Genomic DNA, 24,762 nt, shown 5'->3' with positions numbered 1-24,762 from the left:
TATAAATATTAAATGCATGCTCTGATTATCTGTCAAGCTGATAAATTCGGTAACATATTTATTTTGAGCACACCCGCCTATTGAACACGTGCCGCGAAAACAGTAATTGAACTAACACCATGATAACATAATAACACTCATATTTTTGAATTTCTATTTACTTTTTGACTTGTGTCACTATTGAAACAAATGTGCGAATTTCATGAACTATTTTCAACCGGTGCGCAGTGCAGTGATTTTTTTTTCATTACACGCGAATGCAGTGTATAGTAATGAATTAAACGATTATGAAAATGTGTTGGTTTAATAAATTGTGTCTGACCACGAGTATAAAATACTCTTTAGTACACAAGAATAATAGCTTGGTTGATTGTATAACAATTAAGTGCATGCGTTTATGAGTTAATAGCGAAAATCCCGGGTTAATAATTATGAAAAATGTTTGAACAATGAAGTAATAATGCTTACGGTTGCTTCGTTCAGCTTAATATTGTTGTGGCTCGAGTTCTATCGAAATAATTACTATATCATTTTTCAAGAATTGTCACACGGAACAATGTTTTCGTTATTAAATTTTAATCAAAATAGTTATCAAATATTTGTCTTTGCTATAAACTTAGCTATTTTTTTTTAAATAACAAGCAACCACTAGATTTCACTCAGTTAATTATATATGATTAAAACTGTAAAAGTGATTAGAACATGTGATGAAGATGAAATTGATTGAATTCGCGCCAAAATTTAAGTAAATCGTGAAATAAGAATATAACAACCATTTAAAAAATACGAATACATTTTATAAATAATATTGCGAAGACATGTTATTATCTTATCTAAAGCTGTACAATAACGTCCATGACATAAAAAAAAACATATCTACCTGTTAAAATAATAATAACATAAGTATTGAACGAGTACTATACAGAGTGATCCGTCTAATGTAAGAAACATGAAAATTATAATTTTCCTATACTTATAGGTACATACTTTACTAAATGTTTCAACACTTAGAATATTTTTGAAGTCGAATATTTTTAAAGTATTGAAAAATATAGTAAAACATATACCTGTAACAATTATAGAAAAATAATAATTTTCAAAATATTCATATTTTCTGAGAAAATGAGTGTCTCACATCAGATGGACCACCCTGTATTTGCAATAATAATACACCAATATTAACTGTACACATTGTTCGTTTTATTATTTAAAATATCAATTACAACAATATGATTCATAAACAGGTAGTAGGTAAGTATAAGTACACTGGTGCTTATTGTAAAATAAAGTATTGAAAATAGTATTCATTAATCGCGTTAGTTTAACAATAATTATTTAAATCTTAAAAATTAGTCAAAAATCAAACCTTCTTAATTTCATATTTACAAAAAATATAATGTATATTCCACTGCATTAAATTCATTAGCGTTTGAAAAAATATATAGATATACACTTCAAACCCAGAATATTCACTGAAATTTGAAATATGGCTATTGTTAACCCTTTTTTTAACAACTTTGTTAAAAAAGTTTTAGCTTTGGAGTTGAATTTTTTTTTTTTAGAAATATGATTGATGACTCAAAGTATTAAATATATATAATCTTTTAAATAGATTGTTCCCGACAAACTTTGTAAGCTTGTAGGATATACACATTTAAATAAAAGTTTAAATTTAATATTTCTTATTTCCAATGACAGGAACGCATCAAGCAGGGCTTTAGTTTTTCAGCCGAGACATCTGTTGGGTTGTCATCGTCAATGAATTAAAAATTAAAGTGTTATTTTGTACAAAGAAATAATGTAAGATGGTAGGTACTTAAACGGCTAATTGAAAAATAGGGTTTTCACTTTTAATCCGAACACAAATAATAGGAACAATAGTTATTGTCTTTTGGAAAACAAAAAGTCATTTCATACTAATCAAGAAAAATGACATTTGTTGCGTTCTGAGCTCTTCGAATAAAACTTTATTTCACCAAAAGTTTCGCTTTGATTGAATTTCCCACTGGATTTTCGGTTAACCCCAATTTATTAGAGTGGTCAACTAGAGTAGAACAAGTATAAATTGCTAATATTGTAATAGCTGGAAATTGATGTAAATTGCGATGATTAAATAGTTTATGGTAGTTTAGGTTTGTCGAACGGCATTCCTTTGGACTACAATAGCTGTTTGCAAACTATTTATGGGCCTTATAACCTAACCGAATTGCTAAGCGCAGTGCAGTAGCCAACGGTAAACTGTTGTGAAATACAAACAGGAAATAAATCTGTTAGGTACTCTCGTGGACGGTGTCAGAAGGTGACCCGACAAAATATAATATCAAGATTCAAGTTTGTGTAAACTTTAAATCGTGGACTTTGGATTGTATTGTGCATAATTCCAGTGCAAAAACTTTAACCGCAAAATCGTTTCACTCGATTTGCGCTCAGATTAAAATAATAATTATTACAATAGTATTAATGATTTCGGCTGCGGTTTCGTAGTAATAATATTTTCATATCTTTGTGTGTGTGTGTGTCGAGTGTCGACTCGAGATGAAAGTAAAAGATATAATTACTCGAAACCAAACTTTGGGAAAATTACATAAATAATGATAATGTAATACAAAGTACGTTGCCGGGAAAGTGTGTTGTCGTTTTAATATACACAATTATTTACTACAGTAAAATTCTGTTTTTTTAAGAGATTAAAAAAAAACACTAAGACATTGAATAGTAATTTCAAGAAATCCAAATTAAATAAATAAAGCAATTCGGTTGTAACGAGTTTGAAATTGACAATGCATTTTTTTCCTACCTCTTTTTATCGTTCACGAATGACTTTAAAAACACAATTAATTCGAAAATACTCCAAACGTTCGCCCTTTGCTTGGAACTGTTTGGCATTCCCCCCAAAAAAATTAAGCATTAAATCACTGAAATTTGCTTACTTTACTCGGTCTGAGTCGGGTCAACGAAACTTTGGTATCAATAACACTATTAAGGATGGCCTGTCCATGTATCAGTATCACAATAAAAGAAGTACCCTATTTATATTTGTGTTTTATCATTTTTTAAGCATCCTACGGTATTTTATGAGTGTTGAATTATTTTTATATATAGACTTTAGTAAACAAACATTAAAGAAATCTAGGTTTTAAAGTAAAACAACGTGGTTTTTTTTTCTTTGATGTTTTACTTGTGAAAATCAAGTTTTTTTTAAAGTAAAACAGGTTTACAGTTTAAACAATATTGTTACACTATTATAGATGATTATTTGAAAATAACGACTATTACAGTAAACTCAATGTGAAAATTACAATATAAAGAACTATCATTGTTACCTATCACTAACAAATGTATAAAGAAGACAATCTACTCTTATCAAACGATACTCTTATCACTATCAAATGAGTTTCGACTTTTTTAAAGCTGTCATAATAAAATCAGCTTAAAAATATAAATAATTACATTTAATAATAATAACTTTCTTATATTGTTTTTTTTTTTCATTAACAAAAATTGTTTTTCATTGTTAGTCACCATAGAACAATAAATTATATAAATTTTATTAATAACCTAATTTGGCTTCGATCAAGAACAAGTTTTGGTTTTGAAATGATTTGTTCTTTCTATCATTTTTTTTTGTTTAGCTTAGAAGTGGCGATGGAAGTATTTTTTATTTTTTTGAGTAATGGTCGGAAAATTGGACTGATTGCACATTAATTGTGTATCTGTAAAATATAAAAATTGTACTCGTATCTTTTTTATCGAGCAGAAACCTTAAACACATTTGTTGTCGATAAAGTGAGCCAAATTAATATATTCTTAAAACAACAGCGATTCATTCGCATTCAGTAACCGATAAACGTTAGAAATCCGTGACCCCTCTGACCATACTATGGCCGGACTTCATTGGGGTGCATTTTTGTTTTTATTATTGTCCTACAAACATATTTAGCTTGTTTTACTGATCTGAAACTATACGCACAAGCGTCTCAGTTACAAGGATTGTGTGAATAATTTATACTTCGGAACTTAATTATTATACAATCGTCGAGTTTTGAGTTCAACGAGTTTTGTGTTGTGGTGATATTTCTCTTATACGTCTTGGCAACGACAGTTAATAGTTTTCCAAATAAATTGAACTCGGTTTGCCAGCCAACGGAAACGTGTTTTTAACTCAACGATATTCGATAAAGGCTTAGTACTTTTTTAATTAAACTTCAGCCCGCTGTGCTCGGTTAGGTGTGAACCGCTGAAAACAGCGAACAAATCCGCTTAGTTTTCTTGGACATAGTTTAAACACCAATCGGACAGTGCGGTCATCACCTGGTGGAAAGTTTTTTAATTTGTATAAGACTGTGTGTAAGAACTCATTTGTTTTATTTTGTCGATACCTTTACAGCCTTATCTCCGAGAGTTCGTTGTATTTCATCTCTCAATGGGTTTTCTTTTTTTTTAGCATGCTCATTTTCTTTTAACAGGGAGCAACCAAGAATATTAAATATTATTTGCTTAAATACAATTTGTTTTCTTTACTCGTTTACCGAGTACACGACTTAAATGTACATAATGACATTAAAAAAAAAAAATAATATTTTGAAAATAGTAAGAATCCAGCACAGTACAGGATGATGAAAACATTTTTATTTATGTCTTTTTTTACTGTTATGAAAATAAACTAAGCCCGTATTTTTTTTTTTAGTATTTTCCAATACTCTATCAACTTTTTAAATCAAAAATAATGTACTGAACCGTTTTGACTGGGTCGATAACCGCAGTTTTGGATAATTACTTTTAAACTTTAGTAACTTTAAAATTAACATAAATATCAAAATGTGGTTATCGATCATTTATGTTTTTAAAGTTGATAAAGCTCTGGAAAAAATTAAAAACTATTAAAATTTGAAATATATTGTTTAAAGTGTTGAAAAATAATTGAATCTGAAGTGTAATAATTATTTTATGAGAAAATGTGTTTCGTCCTGTTTGGTACCAGCACAGAAGAAATTACCAAAAAGGGGTCGCATCGAAGTGTGACATTTTTATGTTATAAAATATAATAGTCAAGATCTACTTTCAGTCTCTTTAACCCTAAATCACTGTCATTGGGTACAATGCTTTTGTCGATAACGGTATTTCCACCATTACGGTTAAGTTAGTGTGCCTCAGTATGCTCCGTGACCGTTATTTTCACATATTTTCATCATAATTGGTGGCACAATCTTTGGCGATTACAAAGGCCTAAGTACGCTCAAGTGTGCCGTACGAATATCACCGGGTTACTTTTTTTTTTTTTTTTGGAAAACGACCAACTCTTTTCCTACCGGGCACGTGTATGTGTTTATAATTGGCATAAAAATCTTCGAACAGACTGCCAGAAATTTTACTATCAAATGTCATTCATTGTTCGGTTATTTTTGTTCTTTTTGTTTTTTATATACAGGAAACCCGTACGCTGAACGTTGTTATACTTACTCTTCAAGGTCGCCCAATAAAACTCTGTTTACCGAATCGATAAAAAAAAAAAAAACAGTAAATGTCTACAGATAATCCCGCGTTAGACACAATATAAGCTGTGTGTACTTTGTTAATGTCATTACTTGACGTTGTGTAGTATATAATATTATAGTAAAACGTTTTCTTTTGGCCGTCTTGCGAGACATAATAACTCACAACCGTGTCGAAAACGCAAATACCCGCGTCTTTATTATAATATTCTTATTGTATTTGGGTTGTACAGCTGTGGGTATAGACTATGAGAAACAATAATTATTATTGCAATGTCAATCGTGTATACTACCTAATACCTATATTATAGAAAACATTAATTGTGTCCCCTAACCTGACTTTTGTAATTTTTAAATTGTTTCTACACTTTTTTGCAACTCACAAAAAACAATATCGTTTGACCGACCTTATGCGACCATGTCGTTAATTGCTTTGTCCAAAAACTGTGCCCCCTCGCTGAGTGGTAATTTTCGTTTGATAAAGCAGCACTTATCCCAAGTCTACCAAAAAATGTACTGTTAAAAAATAGTTGTAAACGTTAACTGTATTACGGCTATGACGTATTATGGCTAGTTAATTAAGTTAAAAAAATGATTAATTAGGATAAAAAATATCGTTGGTCCCTTGAACGATCGCACTGCCATCAGTTCGACCTTATTTGAGTGTGATTAATTGATTTATGACAAAGAGATATGAATAAAAACATTAAAAAAAAAAGTAAAAATTTAGCCCTCTCATATTGCATAAACAAATTAAAAGTAACTTATTAAGGTTAAATTATTAATTTAATGCTTACAATATATTTTCAAAGAGTTGGAACAATAATTATAAACAGATACATTATTTTATTGTTACTTATTATTTTACATCATATCCAAAGATTGTGCATAGTATAGTGTCTATTGAAAAAAAAAAAACGGTCATTAGTATTGCCAAAACCAAAGTATATAGTTTTGATATTGTTAGCTAAACATATACATTTCCGGTCGATTAATGATTTGTCCTAAAATGACGTATGGTTATGCATTTCCGTTTCTCGTTACTCAGGCCACAAAATATAATACAATATCGGTATATATCTAAAGGTATAACCCATATAGTTATAAATTGGTCAATTCAAATGTTAGCGCCGAAGAAACCGAAAAGACTTTGAGTAGGGTTTAAGTTCGGACAAAGGACACAGGGGAGTTGGTAGGTAGGTGCAATGATAAATGACTAATAGAATATTGTCGTCGAAAAGGCGACAGGGGACATGTTACCATCGGTCGACGGCGAATAAAAACAAATTTTTCAAGACATAAGAATATATTTTAAAACGGAGGAAAAAAAAAAAGCATTATGATGGTATTGGATATTTCAAATGACTGTACTTTTTCAAAACTTAAATTCAGAGTATTTTTTAGGTAAGTTCTGTTTGAAGTAGAAGCATATTAATATGTTTTTGTACGCAATAATAGATGCGTTATAAAAATTGAAAAAAAGAAAATTTCAAAATAAATCCTTCTTTTCTATGGTAATAATTTGAACGTACAAAAGTGCGTAGCTTTATGTTAAGTTTTAGTGAAGAATTGCCTATACAATGCGCCTTAATAAATGCTAGTGCAGAAGCCTTTTAATGTCAAATGCAAGAGTGTCGCCTGGTGTTTGAATAATTGTAATATCTCTTCTTGGTTGTAAACAATCGTTCTACCAGACCCACTCTGTGGATTCATGTATGTAAAGCATATTATTATAATATTTTGTTAGGTTTGATGATAAATTATTACGGTTAAAATATTAAACTTGTAACACACAAAATTAATCGCTATCGTCATTACTTTAATGTTGCGAATTATTAACAAAACTCATTATTTATTTATTCATTCATTTTTTTATTAATCTTGTTATGTTCAATTTAATTAATATTAATATGAGATAGGAAAATGAGTGAATGTTATTCTTGTTGTAGTTAAATGTTGCGTTATCGATGGCTAACTACGTGACAGATGTAATTCCAAGTAGTATTCCAATTACTGAAAATAGATTGCCTCCATACCAACCGACGAGCTTAAACGATTTCTTAGGGTTGTCAATTTACTATGAAAAAAAAAAAAACATACAACAACCGAAACTAGGTCAACAGACAATATAAAACATATTATTTAATAGTCCGGATATTGAGGAAAAAAAAGTTTGTCTTACTTGATTAACAATTATAAAAAGGGCAATAGTTTTTGTTGAGTTCCTATTGTAAATAATATTATTGAAAACGACCAACTGGAAATCTCAATTTTTACAATACAGTTGATTTAATAAATATAAATTAAATCGTACTTAAATCGGGTCTAACGTCCAAAGCATTGCTGTATTAGTTTGTATAATATGAGTTCAACAAAATAATATTTAAAACAACTTTAAAACACTTTAAAATGGTTAAGAGTGTTTTAAATATTATTATATTTATATAACCACGAGTTGCTCAAGCTTTTTCTAGATTATGAGTTTAACGACTGCTTTTTGTTATTCAAGTTTGATCGACCGGTGTAAACTTATGTTACTCGGAAATTAAGTTTTATACTCGTACTAAGCTTTTTGTTGTGATACTTCCGGTGAGTGCATTGTTGCAGAAAATAACAACAATATTATTTCCACGTTTTCCATACACACTTGAACATAATATTACACTACTTTAGTGGTCTATTCAAACAGTTTTGTTGTAACATTTGAACACGACCAATAATATTTTGCACAATATAAATAACAAACAACATAGTAAATATTAACTACTACGCGGAGCTGAATAGGTATTGTACTTACAATGATGTGTTTTTATTTATTTTTATTTTTGTGTCTGGAAATCGTATCTGTGAGGTACTTATATTAGACCAAAAAATGTAGAAAATTCATCCCATTCCATTGAAAATGAAGAAAACACTAAACAAAAATTTACATACTTTTCAACTTAAAATTTACGGTTCTCTATACATTGTTTAAAAATAGTCTAATTAGTTCCAAATTTTTACAGAATATTCTTAAGACATAGTACTACTGGATAACAAATATCATACATTTTTTTCCCAAAAATGAGTGGGAACTCTTTATTTATATCGATTTTTTAGCGTTTTTGGTCTGAAAAGTCTATAGTCAAACTATTTTTTTTTATTTAAGAAAACCCAAAATAAGGAGAACACCACCTTTATATTAAACATTGACTTTTAATTAATAGATTACATTTTTATATAATTGTCATTGGGTACAATGCTTTTATCGATATTTTTCATTTTTATCTGAATAAAAATTTTATTATTTTTATTCATTTTAACACTGAACCACTCTCTTACTTGTTCACTTACGCATAATACTTTCTTACTGACTACTGTGCTTGGTCTGGACTGTACTGGTTTAAACCCACTATCCACAGACTCGCATCGAAGCGTGTATTAATTAAAAGTGTTTTTATCACTTTCAGTTTTTAATTATTTCTGTAGACTTTTAACGCCCCTTCTCCACTATGCCTCCTATGTATGCCCACCGTGCTGGCTTTTTTTTTAAAAATTATTTTTGATGTTATGGTAATACGTACGACGATAATGTTTGGCGGTCACGTACAATTTTATTATCAGGCCGTCTCGTGCATTTCATTTTTCCCCTCCGTTGCCCATCCGGAATTTTAAATCTCTTCCGCTTAACTCCAAAGCATGTCGTGTGGCGAATCGTTCAGACTAAAAACACCCAACACTCATCTTCGGGGAAAAATTGGCAACGCTTTTTTTTACACGTAGGAGGTACTGCACCCATGATCGATATCCATAAAATGATGTTACAAATGTATCCCATACGGTAGTCATAATGACAGTTACATAGTACAGGTATATAGTGCAATCATATTATGTAAATTTATGTAATGTACTGTAACTGTGAATAATCTACAAACGATAAAATGGCGCAGTGCAATATTTCAAAAAGGTTACAACTATTTATGAAAAAAAATTCAGCATCCGGCAAAAACGTTAAATGCGCCGTTAAAACGCTATCGATCAAAAGTCAACAAACCGGCGTCAAACGGATCTAATATGGTATGTATCAAAGTTCCAAAATTAACCGACGTAGACTTGAAATCCTTTCATATCCAAAACTGTACAAAACACTCTTCCCAAGAAGCGTACACAACAGCATAGTTATTAATATTATTACGCTTAAAGTTTATCAAAAAACACTAGTCTTGGAATCGCTGTTTGGAATTAATGAGCTTTTGCAACAACTTTTGCTTCGACAGTTGTGTATCGGTTACTTTGGAACCAACTATATGGATACTGACAACTTGTTATACTTATCTCGGAACGATCAAATGATGACTGAAAGCAGTTAATAATAATTATTCCCGAGTACAACATTGCTTAAGTCAAACATGTTTATTGCAAGTACAACTGAATAAATTTATGTTGTGCACAACCAAAACCGTGCAAATAAGATCCACTGAAACATTAACGTCTGTATTGTTCGATACACATAAATTTAAACGCGCATATTATCTAAATTACATCTCCCTTGGTTATGCGCCTTGTGGGAAATCTACTAAGCTCTAACCAAACTCCTAGCATACTGTTCACTGTATCTTGTGGGATAATTAATTGCCAGATGAATCTTTATGTATACCTGTTCGGCTATTAAATTACACGTAATTGACCGCTTTAGCAGAGTTGCCAAATATTCGAGAATTTTTTTTTTTTATGAAAATAAAATTTATAAAATAAATATAAAATATAAAATTTATAAAAATAAACATAAAATATTATTCGAATATCGGCCTATTGAAAATTATTATTACTAGAATGTTTCATTTATTTTATTTTACAACTAAATAATGCAACCTGTAAACATTATTTAACAATAGGACGTATTAGAGGTAATATTATAAAGACAAGACCATGATCTTATTTGTGTGAAGAAATCACAATGTCGACTACATAGGATGGTGCCTTTTCAATTCAGTAAAGAGATTCGAGTTCTTTGGCTACTTACTACTATGTTTTGTAGGAAGCAGAGTTGTATTTAAAAATTTCAGTTTCTTGTAATTAAATTAACTATATTTGCAATTATTTCAACACTAAAACCCAATTAAAAAAAAAAAAAAAAGAAGCACACAATTAAAAATCTGTGAATATAACCTAGCAAAAGTTGCCCAAAAACTCATATATCATTACAGAATTGGACCTGCCTAAGTAGTCGAATTTTTATTGTGTGACAATACATTGTTATGATTGAAGAATAGAAAATAGAGATGGCATGTATTGTATAGTGTTTGGATGTTCATTTTTTACTCGTGTAGATCTGTTCACATACAACTATGGCTCGCTGTAAAATAATGTGTAATATTATTACAAGCAAGTTAAATAGTATCGACGTTAGACTATCAGATACCTAGAGAACGTATTGGGGTTTAAGTTATTTTTGGCCGAATGTAAATAATTGAAATTCCTTTAGATTGGCCAAATCAGAACTGTAAACATGAAAAAAAAAACAATAATCGAAGAGTAACAGCTAGACATTAAGTACAACATTTAACACGCACAAGTGTTTATACAAATAGCTGTTAAGTCAATTGAACTCATTCGAATTTGGGAAATTGCAAATGTGTTATTAAAACACAGTTTCGTACATGCTTTCGTGTGTGGTTTGCTTCGCCAAACGATCGAACGTCTTGTATACTTAATAACCAAACAGCTTTAACAAAATGTATGTAAGCGCAGACTCAAATCTTAGTTTTAAGTATGTAAATTATCAGCTTGAGATCAAAGTATGGTAACCTAACCTAACCTATGGAAACCAACGAGGGTTTCTTCGAGTCGATAAAAAAGATAAAAATTTAATGATTTTAAAAGTATTTTCAAAAAAACCCAAATTTTTTTAAGTGAAAAATACAATTAAAAACGTATAAACCGATAAAATAAAATATAAATTATTAATATTACCACTTTACCAAGAGGTCGTTAATTCGCATTGAATGAATAGGAATAGGAAAGATTTCGTATAAAAGCCATTTATTTAAACTGTCAAGCTACTAACAGCTACTTTAAAGAAAATTATTATTTTATATGTTAGACATTAAATCCCGCTGAAAAAAAACGCAAACATTAGTATAATTGGCAACAAAACGATTCCCGTTGTATTATATTACTATTGTCCTAAAATTATCAAAATTAAAATCAAAAGACAGGCGGTTGATTAAGTGTCTCTTGATTTATTACAAACAACAATAATTACAAGGTATAATGTATTGTTGGTTTTCAGCATCAAAAATAAAATTTATTCATTTAAATTTAAAAAAAATAACGCCTTTTAATTACTGTAAAGTTATCTTGTCTTTTTTATATCGGAATGAAAATAAAAATTGTTAAATATTTAATTAATACTTTTAAGAGGACGCCACACCATCTAGTTATTAACTAAATATAAAATTTGGGCATATTATCGATAAAACTTGTTTTGAAAACTGTTTTGTAAAATGATTTCGTTCATACACAGTGAAAGAAAATTCAAATTTGTTTACAAAAACATGTAATTTTATTATACTAAACCAAATTTAAGCCTACTTTAGAGGTTTTTATCTTCCTAAAAAGAATTAACGATTGTGTGTAAAACCGATATAATATTATAACTGCCGTGAGTTAACTAATTTAAATTAAACTGATTCGCTTAAAACAACGTACATTGAAGTAGTAAGTAGTTAAATTTAAAATATAATATACTAAAGTACACGTGCACGTTTGCGTTAGTAGTTAGATCACATTTCACTGGTACGCATACATTTCATTTGAATTAAGTTAATAAGGAATTATAATGCATACATAAACATGTTGGCAACGTGCATTACATCAATGCAATTATATATTATATATAACACTACAACGACCACAAGGAAAGTTAATTTTAATAGTTCAAATGCTGATGTTTGTTAAACTTATTTCGCATCGATTCAATTCGGATTAACGGCTGCATGTTGATTAAATTGAACATGTCATTAAGGTATGCTGCACTTTTTTACTTTTATTTAATATGTTCCTCAATTATAACATAGTTGCAGTTCATACGGTAAATATTTAACAACAATTTATAATACAGATTTTCTTTTATGTTGTTGTAGACTTATAACATTCAAACAGAGTAATGTTAACTATTAACATTTTTTTTTTTGAAAACTTTAATGGTTACTTAAAAGCAATTTATCATAAGAAAAATTGAATTTTAAAATAAAACTATAAAGTATAATTACAAGCACAACAACGAGGATACTTTATTAAAATGTTATACATTATTTTTTTACTAGATCATCACAACCGTCATTATAAACGTTTTTTGTAAAAAAGTGAGTCTCGCTTCCCCAATATAACATTGCAAAAAAATAACGTAGACAATACTTATTTTGCTTTTTAAAAAATAGAAAACGTAAACTGGGTTGTTCCGATAAATTTTCTTCAAGAGTTTCAAAGTTCAAGTCTACAATTGAGTTTTAAAAAAAAATTTTATTCTAGTGTTTAGCATAGAAAAAACCAAAAAGTAATCATAATAAACCAAAAAAATGATCGATTATCGCCACATAATTGTTCAATAATGTTCAGATATGTGTACAGAATTAGCACCGTTTTAAACAAACGAATATAAAAATATGAAAGAAATTGTACTAAAAATATTTTATACATATTTCATAACGCTAATGGTAATTGACACGTGTTTATCATACTTTACATAACAAAAAACTAAAGATTTAATCTCTTCTTGATTTAGTTGTTTTATACTAATACATATACCTATTATGGTTTTCAAAAAAAAAAAAAAATATGTAATTATTAATTCTTAAATAATAATTAATTTCTTAAATCACTTATCTGTTTCAAATTAAGCCCATATAAATTGTGAAACTTGAATAAAAATCTGTATTATAAACTATTGTTAAATATTTACCGTATGAACTGCAACTAAGTTATAATTGAGGAACATATTAAATAAAAGTAAAAAAGTGCAGCATACCTTAATGACATGTTCAATTTAATCAACATGCAGCCGTTAATCCGAATTGAATCGATGCGAAATAAGTTTAACAAACATCAGCATTTGAACTATTAAAATTAACTTTCCTTGTGGTCGTTGTAGTGTTATTAATATTAATATAATAATAATATATTATATTGAGTGACAATTTGGTTAGCATTTTTCACATGTCAATGGTAACGTCGGTGTTTGATTTAATTCAATTTGAGGAGTCGGCTTAGATAATAATTTATTTGCATTGAGTTAATGCACGTTGCCAACATATTTATGTATGCATTATAATTCCTTATTAACTTAATTCAAATTATATGTATGCATACCAGTGAAATGTGATCTAACTACTAACGCAAACGTGCACGTGTACTTTAGTATATTATATTTTAAATTTAACTACTTACTACTTCAATGTACGTTGTTTTAAGCGAATCAGTTTAATTTAAATTAGTTAACTCTCGGCAGTTATAATATTATATCGGTTTTACACACAATCGTTAATTCTTGTTAGGAAAATAAAAACCACTAAAATAGGCTTAACATTTGGTTTAGTATAATAAAATTACATGTTTTTGTAAACAAATTTGAATTTTCTTTCACTGTGTATGAACGAAATCATTTTACAAAACAGTTTTCAGAATACATTTTATCGATAATATGCCCAAATTTTGTATTTAGTTAATAACTAGATGGCGTGGCGTCTTCTTAAAAGTATTAATTAAATATTTAACAATTTTTATTTTCATTCCGATATAAAAAAGACAAGATAACTTTACAGTAAATTAAAAGGCGTTATTTTTTTAAAATTTAAGTGAATAAATTTTATTTTTAATGTTGAAAATTAACAATACATTATACCTTGTAACTATTATTGTTAGTGATAAATCAAGAGACACTTAATCAACCGCCTGTCTTTTGATTTTAATTTTGATAATTTTAGGACAATAGTAATATAATACAACGGGAATCGTTTTGTTGCCAATTATACTAATGTGTGTGTTTTTTTTTCAGCGGGATTTAATGTCTAACATATAAAATAATAATTTTCTTTAAAGTAGCTGTTAGCCCCTACATAATACTATACTAGTCGATACTTTGCCGTTCTCATGCACGGTTGACGGTATCGTTTTAGGACATCTCTCAAATGCCCGACTCTCAATCAAGATATATATAATGTATGTATTTCTCGTCCCGCATTGTGTGTGTTCGTATTTATTTGTATCCGTCCATTTCTCAAACAAAAAACACAACACTATAGTGGTCGTTTAAAAAAATGTCGGTCCGTGGATATGCTATAGCGGTGTATGCTTGAGAAATGTACTCTCGGCTGTTCATTTTTACCATTAAAATGACAAAAAACTCACATGGGAAACGGTTGTTTATCAACTCGGCCGCGTTAAACCCCGACAATGCCATCGCACACTGTATTGGCTGTGTGCAGTTGCTGTCGTCTACAAGTTCCAGTGTAACTTTTGTTAAATAAATCTGTAAATTGAACTTTTCCTACTGCGATGATATTCGCAATTACCACGATATGAGTACTATTCAATAAACGTATAGGGTTGACCGCTAACCGTGGTTTATAATATAAAACTGTTTGAACTGAACGTCAAGATTGCCAACACGATGGCGACCATCTCAACTAACACATATATATACATATATATATATATCTTTGGCTATAGTTTTTTACTACACTAACAGTGGGATTTTTTTCGTTTTTAAAGTTCCAGGCCGCGCTGCTGCAAAAATGGAACTTGCCGTCGTTCATGTGCGCCTTCTGTCCATTCATCTACGTGCTGTCGATCACGGTCAGTGTATTCACACTAACGGCCATCGCAGTCGACCGACGCCAAGCAATATTGAATCCGTTCGCGTAAGTACATTAAGCTAGTTTGGATTTTGTAAATAGTAAAATTAAAAAAAAAATTCAAAGAGTTGAGATCTCGAAAAAAAAATAATAAAAACTATTATTTTCTCCACTCGGAGGTAAAAAAATTAATCATGGATATGTTTTTCCGGTTTATTGTAGTACATACCATTTATCTCTTATCACATAAATATTATCTCTTGGTACTTATCTCTTATCAGTCATCTCTTAGCGTAACGACAAAATACCGATGTGAAATTTCTTGTATCCAGCCCAATAACATAATATCTTTAATTTTTGCCACCTAAATGTTTTCCATCTCAGACAACTGTGTGACGGTCAGACCATGTCTACATTTTTAAGAACGAAATTTATTTTTAATAGGTATTTCTCAAAAACAACTGTTTTCACGGACGAAACGTTGCTAATGGACAAAAGTTTTAATTTTGATATTCAAAATCCCATTGGAAAATACTTCACAGAAATCCGTTAGATGTCGATGGATATAATAAACGTTATTTTGTAAAAGACAAGTTGTTACACCTTATAAGATCAATTGCGTAGCGGTGTTTATCATTAATAATTGTACTAGCCATTTTGACAGAGTCGAAGATTTAAGTTGAAAAAAAAAACATATCTGATTAATGTCTTCAATGCGTTAATGTTTATCGCTTGTTTTTTTTTTTTAATCCGAAGAAAATTTAATCGATCCCGTTAATTCCATTAATATTACTTAGGCACCTCGTTAAATTGGAAAATGTAAATCGGTTTCCATACATCTTGCTAACACAATCATTCGATAATCTTAATTGCTTTGCCATTAAATTAATGGCGATTCCATTTTATTGCGGTCTATCATTCGCGTTCGTTATTCAAAAGGCCTAATCAAATTATTCCACTTGGATTTAATTTAAAACGTTTCAAAGGTATGATATGCTATATTTAGATGTAGGTTTCTTAATCACGTACACCAATCGACACTTTAACTCCGCTACCCAAATTAATAATTATTTTCGGAATGATTTTTTCAAAATAATATATTGTTACTATAACATTAAACAAAATAAAATTTATATATTGTAATGAGAGTTGAGTTTTGTGATAGGTATGTAATTTTATGTTTATTATCAATTAAACAAATACAATTGATAGATTAAAAAAAACACGAGTTGATTAAATTAAATGTTAACTAAAACCGATCAAATGAGTTAACCTTAGTTTGCATTTTTACATCAAAAGTTTTTTTTGTTTAATATTATTTATGATTTTACCATAAATCCGCCCATGAGATTAATCTGTTTGCCTTAGGCTCAGTTTAGGTTATTTTAACTATGACTTGGTCTTTTCCTTTTATAATATTTTGTTTTTCGGTTGTATGTTTATTTAGTTACATCTTAGCGAATTAGTCCTTTAACGATTAGTGCGGTGCTATAGGGTACTTCAACGTATTGACGTTTAGGTCGCAAGGAGCTTTGTGAGCTTCTACGACGTTAAGTCTTTGTTTGCTGATACAACAAGACACCAAGAATCAACTACGAAAGCGTTGGTTAATGATGATTTCCTACAAAGTGAAACAAAGAGAAGATGTCAGTTTATTTTGCTCATGTCAGCGTGCGCTTAATTTATAACCATTAGCTTTCCCGTACTTCCAAAAAGATCTCAGTGCTCGCCTGTATAAATAATACCATCCATATTATTACTTAGGTCGCTTTCATCCTGATTGTGGCAATTTCGGAACCGTGTGAAAACCTATACTATTTTCAAACAAGACACGTTTGTAATTTTCTGAAATAGTTTCATTAAATTCATCATGCTTTAATTATTAGTTTAAGAGTAATGAAAATTTCATAAAAAAGTGTTAAATTGTTATTCACTAAAACCAAAACAAACAAGGGTTACATCATATTACGAGGAGAATTTAATATTCAAACATTTTCTCACTAAACACTTTAATTTTCATCCTAAATATAAAGTAAAAATAAAACGAGTATTATGTATTTAATACCTGTAACATAATATTAAACATTTTTTTAAAAATGTTACTTCTTTTCTTATCTAAGTTATCTTTTTTCGATCACTTTTTTTTTATATCTGAACTTAACATTTATTCAAGACCTGGTGTTCTAAAAATATGGCCGCTTGATTTTGTTTATAACTTTATGTAACTGTTTCGATCTCATAAATTCAGTGTTACTAAATAATTTCTAATACTCTAACCTAGTGTAAATTTTTATTTATTGGCCTACATAAAAAATATTATAACTTTTTAAGATCTTATGAACGTTTTTATAGTGTAAATTATATCAATAATTTCATGTTTGTAATTGAAGAAAAAAATTATTAAAAAACCTAAAATTAATCATTATGGCATATCTTAAAAGTTTGTACTTAACTAAATATTTAAGCAATGTACGCGCGCATTTTTTTTAAAACACATCTTTTGAATTTTTGGAGAATTACACATATGTTGCCGTGTCACGTTTGTTATTTTAAGGCAGTTCATTATTAAAATCATCCAACAGCTGTTAAAGTTTACTACGACAATTATCTTATAGGCCATGCAAAAATGTGCTCAGGAAAATGCGCAGCAGTACGAAGTATGTAAATTTGCTCGGCCATTGACCTCGTAGATAGGGTCTGGGTCAGAATAGATTTATCCATAGCATGTGATATAAGACATGAGAGAAAATCAGCTGATTATAAAACATATTATTCATGATCTAGCAATGTGTTTCCTTCAAATGAAAGATTGATTTTTTTATTTTTTATTGCAGAGCTCGAACGTCAAAAAACCAATGCCTATGGGTGATTGGGGCAATATGGATCGCTGGGTTGATACTGAGTTCGCCGATGGCTTACACCCAACGCGTGGTCTACGTGGACGAAGACTGGCCTTTCTGCAAGAACGTTAACCTGTCCGAGACGGATATGCTCGTGTACAGAGGACTGCTGGTCATCGTCCAGTACGTTATACCGCTGTCCATTATGACTTGGGCGTATTCCGGGATAGGATTCGCCCTGTGGGGATCGTCGGCTCCGGGAAACGCCCAGTCGCAAAGGGATTTGAACCTGATGAGGAACAAGAAAAAGGTGAGCGCGCAACGTTATCCGTGACTTTGTGATTGTTGAACATAAAAAAAAAATGTTACAAACAAAAATATACTAGCCAAAAACACAAATTAAGTATTATAATATTTGCAGTGTACAAAAACGAACAACGGGAATGAGTTATTTTATAATTTGAAATCCTTATTTAATATTAATAATAATTATTAAAGTTTTTGTCTTTGGATTTGGTTATGATTTAAATAATATAACTCCCAAAAATGTGATCTCATATGACTTATCAATTTGTTGATAAAATATATTTCACATTTTGGATTCATAACACATGACTGCAAAGTCGACAATTTCTAGGCTATTCGGTTGTCTTTTGTTGTTCGGTTGTACTTACACATCAAGCTAAGAGTCTCGCTATGCGATTCAATAAATCAGGGCCCGCCGTTAAAGTTTAGCTCTTTATGCGCCTGTAAAGTGTACCGTTCTCGCAATCAGTAAATTCCTTTGTAGCTCTTTGTTCTTTCATTTTGGAAAACCCTTTCCGATTTTCTACGTCCAAAAACATTCTACTTACGCATGACATATCAAAAAGTATTTATCCGCTTAACGATAAGAGTTCTGCATTTTTTCGGTAAATTCCTACACTACCGTCGGTTGTTTTCAATAAAAATTCGCATAAAAAATACCACCACTGTTGACTACAATATGTTTATTTATTGTTTGTTTAAGGTCATTAAGATGTTGATCATTGTCGTGGCGCTGTTCACGCTCTGTTGGTTGCCTCTCCAAACGTACAACCTACTTCAGCATATATTTCCACAAATCAACGAGTGAGTAAAAAAGAATAACACAATAAAGTCTTTGGGCGAAATCGGTTTAACAGTGGTTGGAAATGATTTTTTCAGATATCCTTACATAAATATCATATGGTTTTGTTTCGATTGGTTCGCAATGAGCAACAGCTGCTACAATCCGTTCATTTACTCCATTTACAATGTAAGTACAATATTATTAACTTTTTATTGGTTTCAGTTTTAGAATGCTTATTTGCTAAAACAAAATATTAAGAATAAACATTTCGATAGTAATCTACGAATTTTTTTTATGACGGTCGCTTTTTTTAGCTTCATTGGACAACTATAGTAATTACAACAAAAAAATATCAATACTAAAATTATGTATATTTAAACGTGGTAAAGATGATTTCAAGTGATATTTATAATTTTATTAAGAAGAGCAACATGAAAATAGATTGTTGAACAAGCACAGTAAGGTTAGGCTTCAAATTTTTGAGACACATCAAATGTAAAGTGCTATATGACACAAAAAAATTGGGGTTTTCAATAACTAATGAAATGCTACACAACGCCATCAAATTGTTACCAACTTATATTATTGCTAATTTACCCAATAAAATGAACTTAATCAGCACAAAAATATATATGTTCTACAACATATGTTCTACTTTACCAAATTTGGTAAAACTGAAAAAGTTTATTCTTTTCTAAAATTTTGCTAGTTGTTGATATACATAAAAATTGATATATATATATATAGATGAAAATATCACAAGAAAGAAAACTTGTATGTAATAGTTTAGTATTTCAGTAAGAACCAAAATAGAAAATCATAAGAAGATGTCGACTATGATAAGAAAAAAAACTAAAATATATTGTTCAAACTGAAAAACTAAAAAAATTATAACTAAATTATAAGAACAAAATTAAATTACATAAGTCATATACAAGCAAAAAAAAAAATGTACACATAAGTTTCATATTTCCATAAAATAACTTAAATTAATACTATAAGAGTATAGACTACAAAGTAATTATTATAGTCACCCTACATTCCTAGTTATGTAGATTTTTAACATACGCCTAATTAAAGGTTAATTAACTTTTGTATGTAACGAAAAACTTTTGTTAAACAATAAATATTGCTTATATAAAGTAAATTATACATTCAAAATAAATACGGATGTACTCCAAAAACAAAAATAAATTATCTCTTATCATTTATCTTTTGTCTCATATCTCTAAGCTCTTATCATGTATCACATAGAGATAAGAGACTTGTCTCTTATCACTTACATCTTGTCTCTAACTGAAAGCGTAACGCGAAAGTGGCGACATGAATTTTCATGTATCCAGCCCAATCACATATCCATGTCAACACGATAATACAATAACAATACCGATAAATCAATTGAATTTGTTCTCGAATGACAATGCATCGTTTTAAAACGAAATCCGTTTAAACGTGCTAAAAAAATACTATTTTTTTTTTGTTTTTAATTTAAAAAATGTTGTTTGTCAGGAAAAATTCAAACAGGAGTTTAAAATGAGACTAGACTTTATGTCGGGCAGGAGGCGTTTGACTAGAAACCTGAGCGCGTTCTCGAGCGGCAGGTTCGAATGGCGCACAAACCACGTGAACATTCATGACCGAAACAATAAGAAAAGTTCCATCGTTACCAACGACACTCCGCTTATGCTCACTCCTGAAAACTGAATGTATGTGGGATGTCACATGATATACGGTTACATTATTGTCATCATTCTTGTATTGGAAGTCAGCAGAGAGACGGCGGGGCGGCGGCTCGACTTTGCTGTTAAACGCATGCGGACAACCGCATGAACATCTTCTCAACTGTGTAATCGACTTGCTATTCCCTTTGTATCGTTTACCGTTTAACTAATATCGTCTAAGCAAACACTGTAATACCGTTGTCAGGTTTTCGATTGTGTAAATATTAATAGTGTATTATAACGACGTACCTACCTATCTACCTACCTACCTACCTACCACGAACAATGTACCATATCCAAAGTGCGTAGTACGGCGTAACCGAATGCCCTTGTCTCGAGATTCTCAGGCCGGGCATTTTTTAAAAAAATTTTTTTTTTTTTTTTGAGTGATATTTTATGAATTTCATATAGTTTTATATTATCAAAATATATTTAAATTATTTATGAATTTTCAACCCAATACACGATGGGTTGTAATATGTACAATATTTGTTTTGACAGCCCTGTTTGTATGTAATTGCGAACAACAATTATTATTGTCTATGTACCTATTTAATTTGAAGTCAAGAAAATAAATAATTAAAAATACATAACTGTTGGTGTTTTCTTTATTTTGAAACAATAACAATATTGATTCACGGGCAACATCTTAGGTACTCGAGTGTGCCTACACTTCTGGGCGGTCAAGTCCGATTTTAACCGCACAATTTAGGTATGACATTTTAAAACGACCCCAAAATAACAGGTGAAACCTCGTTTAGAACAAAACGCACTTGACCGATCTAGTCTGAATGCCAATACAATAAAAAAAAAATGTATATAATGTTCTAGTTTCAAAACTACTATGATTTAAGCGCCAAGCCGAATTGCAACGATGCAATAAAATAGCTTCGAAAAAAAACGAAGATTATCCGCAACAGAATAATTATTTAAATTTAAAAAAAAAAACCTATACAGAAATTAGTGAACTTTTCCCTCGAAGCAGGTGGTCCACAAAGGCAAGCCTGGTAATAGGTAGGAACTGTTTTATTATGTACGCCAGTCGACAGCAGCTGCCGACACAGTAACTGAATTTTAATGTTAGTCACAAAGAACTTTATTTTTCCTTTATTAATTAATGCCGAGGAACCGTGGAAATATCTTATATTAGCTCGACCGGATAGTGGCTCGAGTCCGTACGGTCACGTAGAGTGTGTCTTATAAAAATAAATAAACTTACTCGCTTATTAAAAAATTATGTTAATATTTTTGAAACAAAAAAAATCCGACATTTAGTAGTTATGGACATTTTTCTAAACGGTCTGAATCATAATAATAATATAATATGATCTGGTGGCCTAACCAAATCTGTTATGAATATTGTTACTCATATGACGACAATAAAATGATTTTTTTCCAATGTTTTCTTAAATTAAAAAAGGAATTTTAATAATCTTAAGCGTATTGCTTGAAAAAAATTAATAAATTAAAATTACTTGGCGCCGGCAGAGTAGAAAAACAATATAATGTAACGTGATATAAATACAGGGTGATTCAAGGTTAAGACACTCGATGGATGTAAAAATAATTTCAATTTTTTAGTTTTATTTTTGGAGGCACTTTAGGTCAATATTTTGTCTTACAATATTATACACTATTAAAATTGCTATCATTTTACATTTTTTCCAGAAGTCTATCGACTTTTACAGCTTAAACGGTAACGTATGTATTTGGTTAATTTTTTTAATTAAAAATAGTTTGATGGGAATTATTTGAATTTTTGTATTTATCTAGTAAACCAATCGTTTATTTACTAGAGTGAAGTGGGTGGTTTTTCTTGGGCGAAGTGCAATAGTGAACTTAGTTCGCAGTGATCTCCACGGGTGTTATCCGTTTTGTTTTTCATCAACATTAGTCGATGAACATTTTAATTTTAGTAAACGATATTTTAGCGGTTTTATCAAAGTGAGTTGATATATTGTAGTCATGCGATCCGAGGACCCGTACACGGTTTTTTATGTTTTTTTTTTTTTTAATACTAATTTTGATTGTAATATTAAACAGCGAGCTTTTAGGTTTTAACGCGTATCGCATGATTAATGAACACGGCCGGAAGGGATTGTGCGGTTATCCCCGGGCCCGTTCAACATTAATATTGTTATTTAGGAGCAAGCGACAAAAATTTCGTGTCGTTTAATTTTTCACATTATACATAATATATATTATTATAATACGACCTTTGGCAGTAGCTATTTTTAACCGAAAACGTTTATTTTAATAATAAAAAAAGCTTCGTTTAATTTATTCTCGGAACGGACAATATTTACATTTTAAACGGCTTACGTACATGAAATATTTATGTTTTAATATCAAAAGGGTTTCAAGAGCAATGATCAGCTGAACGTCAACAACGTTGCTGAAATTGTCATTTACCCAAAGCTATAGCCGCGTCGAGGGAGTTCTAAAAATAAACCGAATTGTTTTATTTTCAGAAAATTATGTAAATAATGTATACTTGGGGATTGTTTACTCGGATCACATCTTGACACACAGGTGAGACATCTGTTGTGGCAGACAGTCGTGTCGAATAACCGTTGATGTACTAGTTAAAATGGAAATCTACCGAAGAAGTCAACACAATTCCAACAGGTAAAGTAAATGCGTTATGATCCGAACGGGTGTGATAGAGTTCTATCAAGATAGTCTTAAACTGCAGTGATTGAGTACAAAAAAAGATAACAGAATAGCAAGAACAAACAAAAATATTGGTAATAGTTACAATAAGTAGGAAGGGTATAAGCAAGTTTTTTTTATGCCTCATTCAGAAACTGGTCCAAGTGTTAAGCAATAAATATATAAGACAGTGTTGCTCGTTAAAGTAGGAGTGAAGTAAGGTTATGGACTAAAAAAAGAGCAGACTTGGCCACAATTTAGATAACACTACTTTAATAATAAGCTGACTTTTTTTGGAATGGGTCTGAAATATCGCCCTTTTTACGGTTAGGTTTATTTATGTTGGGGATAATATATATAAATTAACAATTAGGTAATTTTTTACAACGCTGAATGATTGGAAAAATCAAATTCTTTTTTTTTTTTTTTGCAAATTGTATTATATTATACTGATGAGTGACACTGCAAAAATAATTACAAGCATTTCGAGTCACCGAGAACAGCACAACCATTTTTTTATGGGTTATTTCTTCAAGACATGCATTTTATATTGCACAATTATTGTACTGTCACAATTGTGGTAAACGATACAAACTGACACAACGCGGTCATGGCGAAACGACGTTGGCAATTCAATTTAAATAACTTACCGAAACAACCGTTTGTAGCATCTACAAAATACTGAAAACAGAAAAAAAAAGGTAATATTTTATTATGGACCACTATCTACAGAAATTGTTTTGAAGGATGTCACTTAGAAATAACTTGTTCTTGAAAGACAAAAATCTTGACTGGTGTATCGACGTACGGATTTTGTTTCTACCACACTTCTATACATCTAATTCAATGCATACGTCATTTTTTTATTTAGTCTTATAGGAACTTTCCCTTAGAATTTCTAAAAAAGTGATAAAAAACCTATTTCTGAGTCTATTATAAACACAAATAAACAATACTACCGAGTGCAGCAATTATTTAGGCAACGGAGTGGACTAAAATATTCCTTTATTGATTAAGGGGCAAAATATAGGCAACATTTCATACACGTCAATTCTTTGTTCAAAATATAGTATGTTTTTCATACACTAAAATAATAAGGGTTTAACATAATGGATTCACATATTTAATAACTTC

At 30.1% G+C, this 24,762-nt stretch overlaps 1 protein-coding gene across 1 annotated transcript in view; it reads left to right on the top strand.

Annotated features, from left to right (window-relative positions):
- The window catches only part of LOC126846396 (tachykinin-like peptides receptor 99D), a 34,976-nt gene extending 13,440 nt beyond the window's left edge, over positions 1-21,536 (top strand). Inside the window, exons 3-7 of the mRNA XM_050585755.1 lie at positions 15,243-15,391; positions 18,160-18,475; positions 19,175-19,275; positions 19,351-19,441; positions 20,765-21,536. Coding sequence (XP_050441712.1) covers positions 15,243-15,391; positions 18,160-18,475; positions 19,175-19,275; positions 19,351-19,441; positions 20,765-20,959 — 852 coding nt within the window. The 3' untranslated portion in view covers positions 20,960-21,536. The remainder of the gene's footprint in view (positions 1-15,242; positions 15,392-18,159; positions 18,476-19,174; positions 19,276-19,350; positions 19,442-20,764) is intronic.
- The last annotated feature ends 3,226 nt before the right edge of the window (positions 21,537-24,762 follow it).

The sequence above is a fragment of the Adelges cooleyi genome, unplaced genomic scaffold (genome assembly GCF_023614345.1).
Source record: "Adelges cooleyi isolate 19-005CV unplaced genomic scaffold, UGA_ACOO_1.1 ACOO_flye_CR_arks_rails_tigmint_CR_PRNA_9, whole genome shotgun sequence".
Classification (NCBI taxonomy): Eukaryota; Metazoa; Arthropoda; class Insecta; order Hemiptera; family Adelgidae; genus Adelges; species Adelges cooleyi.
Note: the sequence above shows the minus strand (reverse complement) of the source record. Positions and strands in the feature narration are given on the sequence as shown.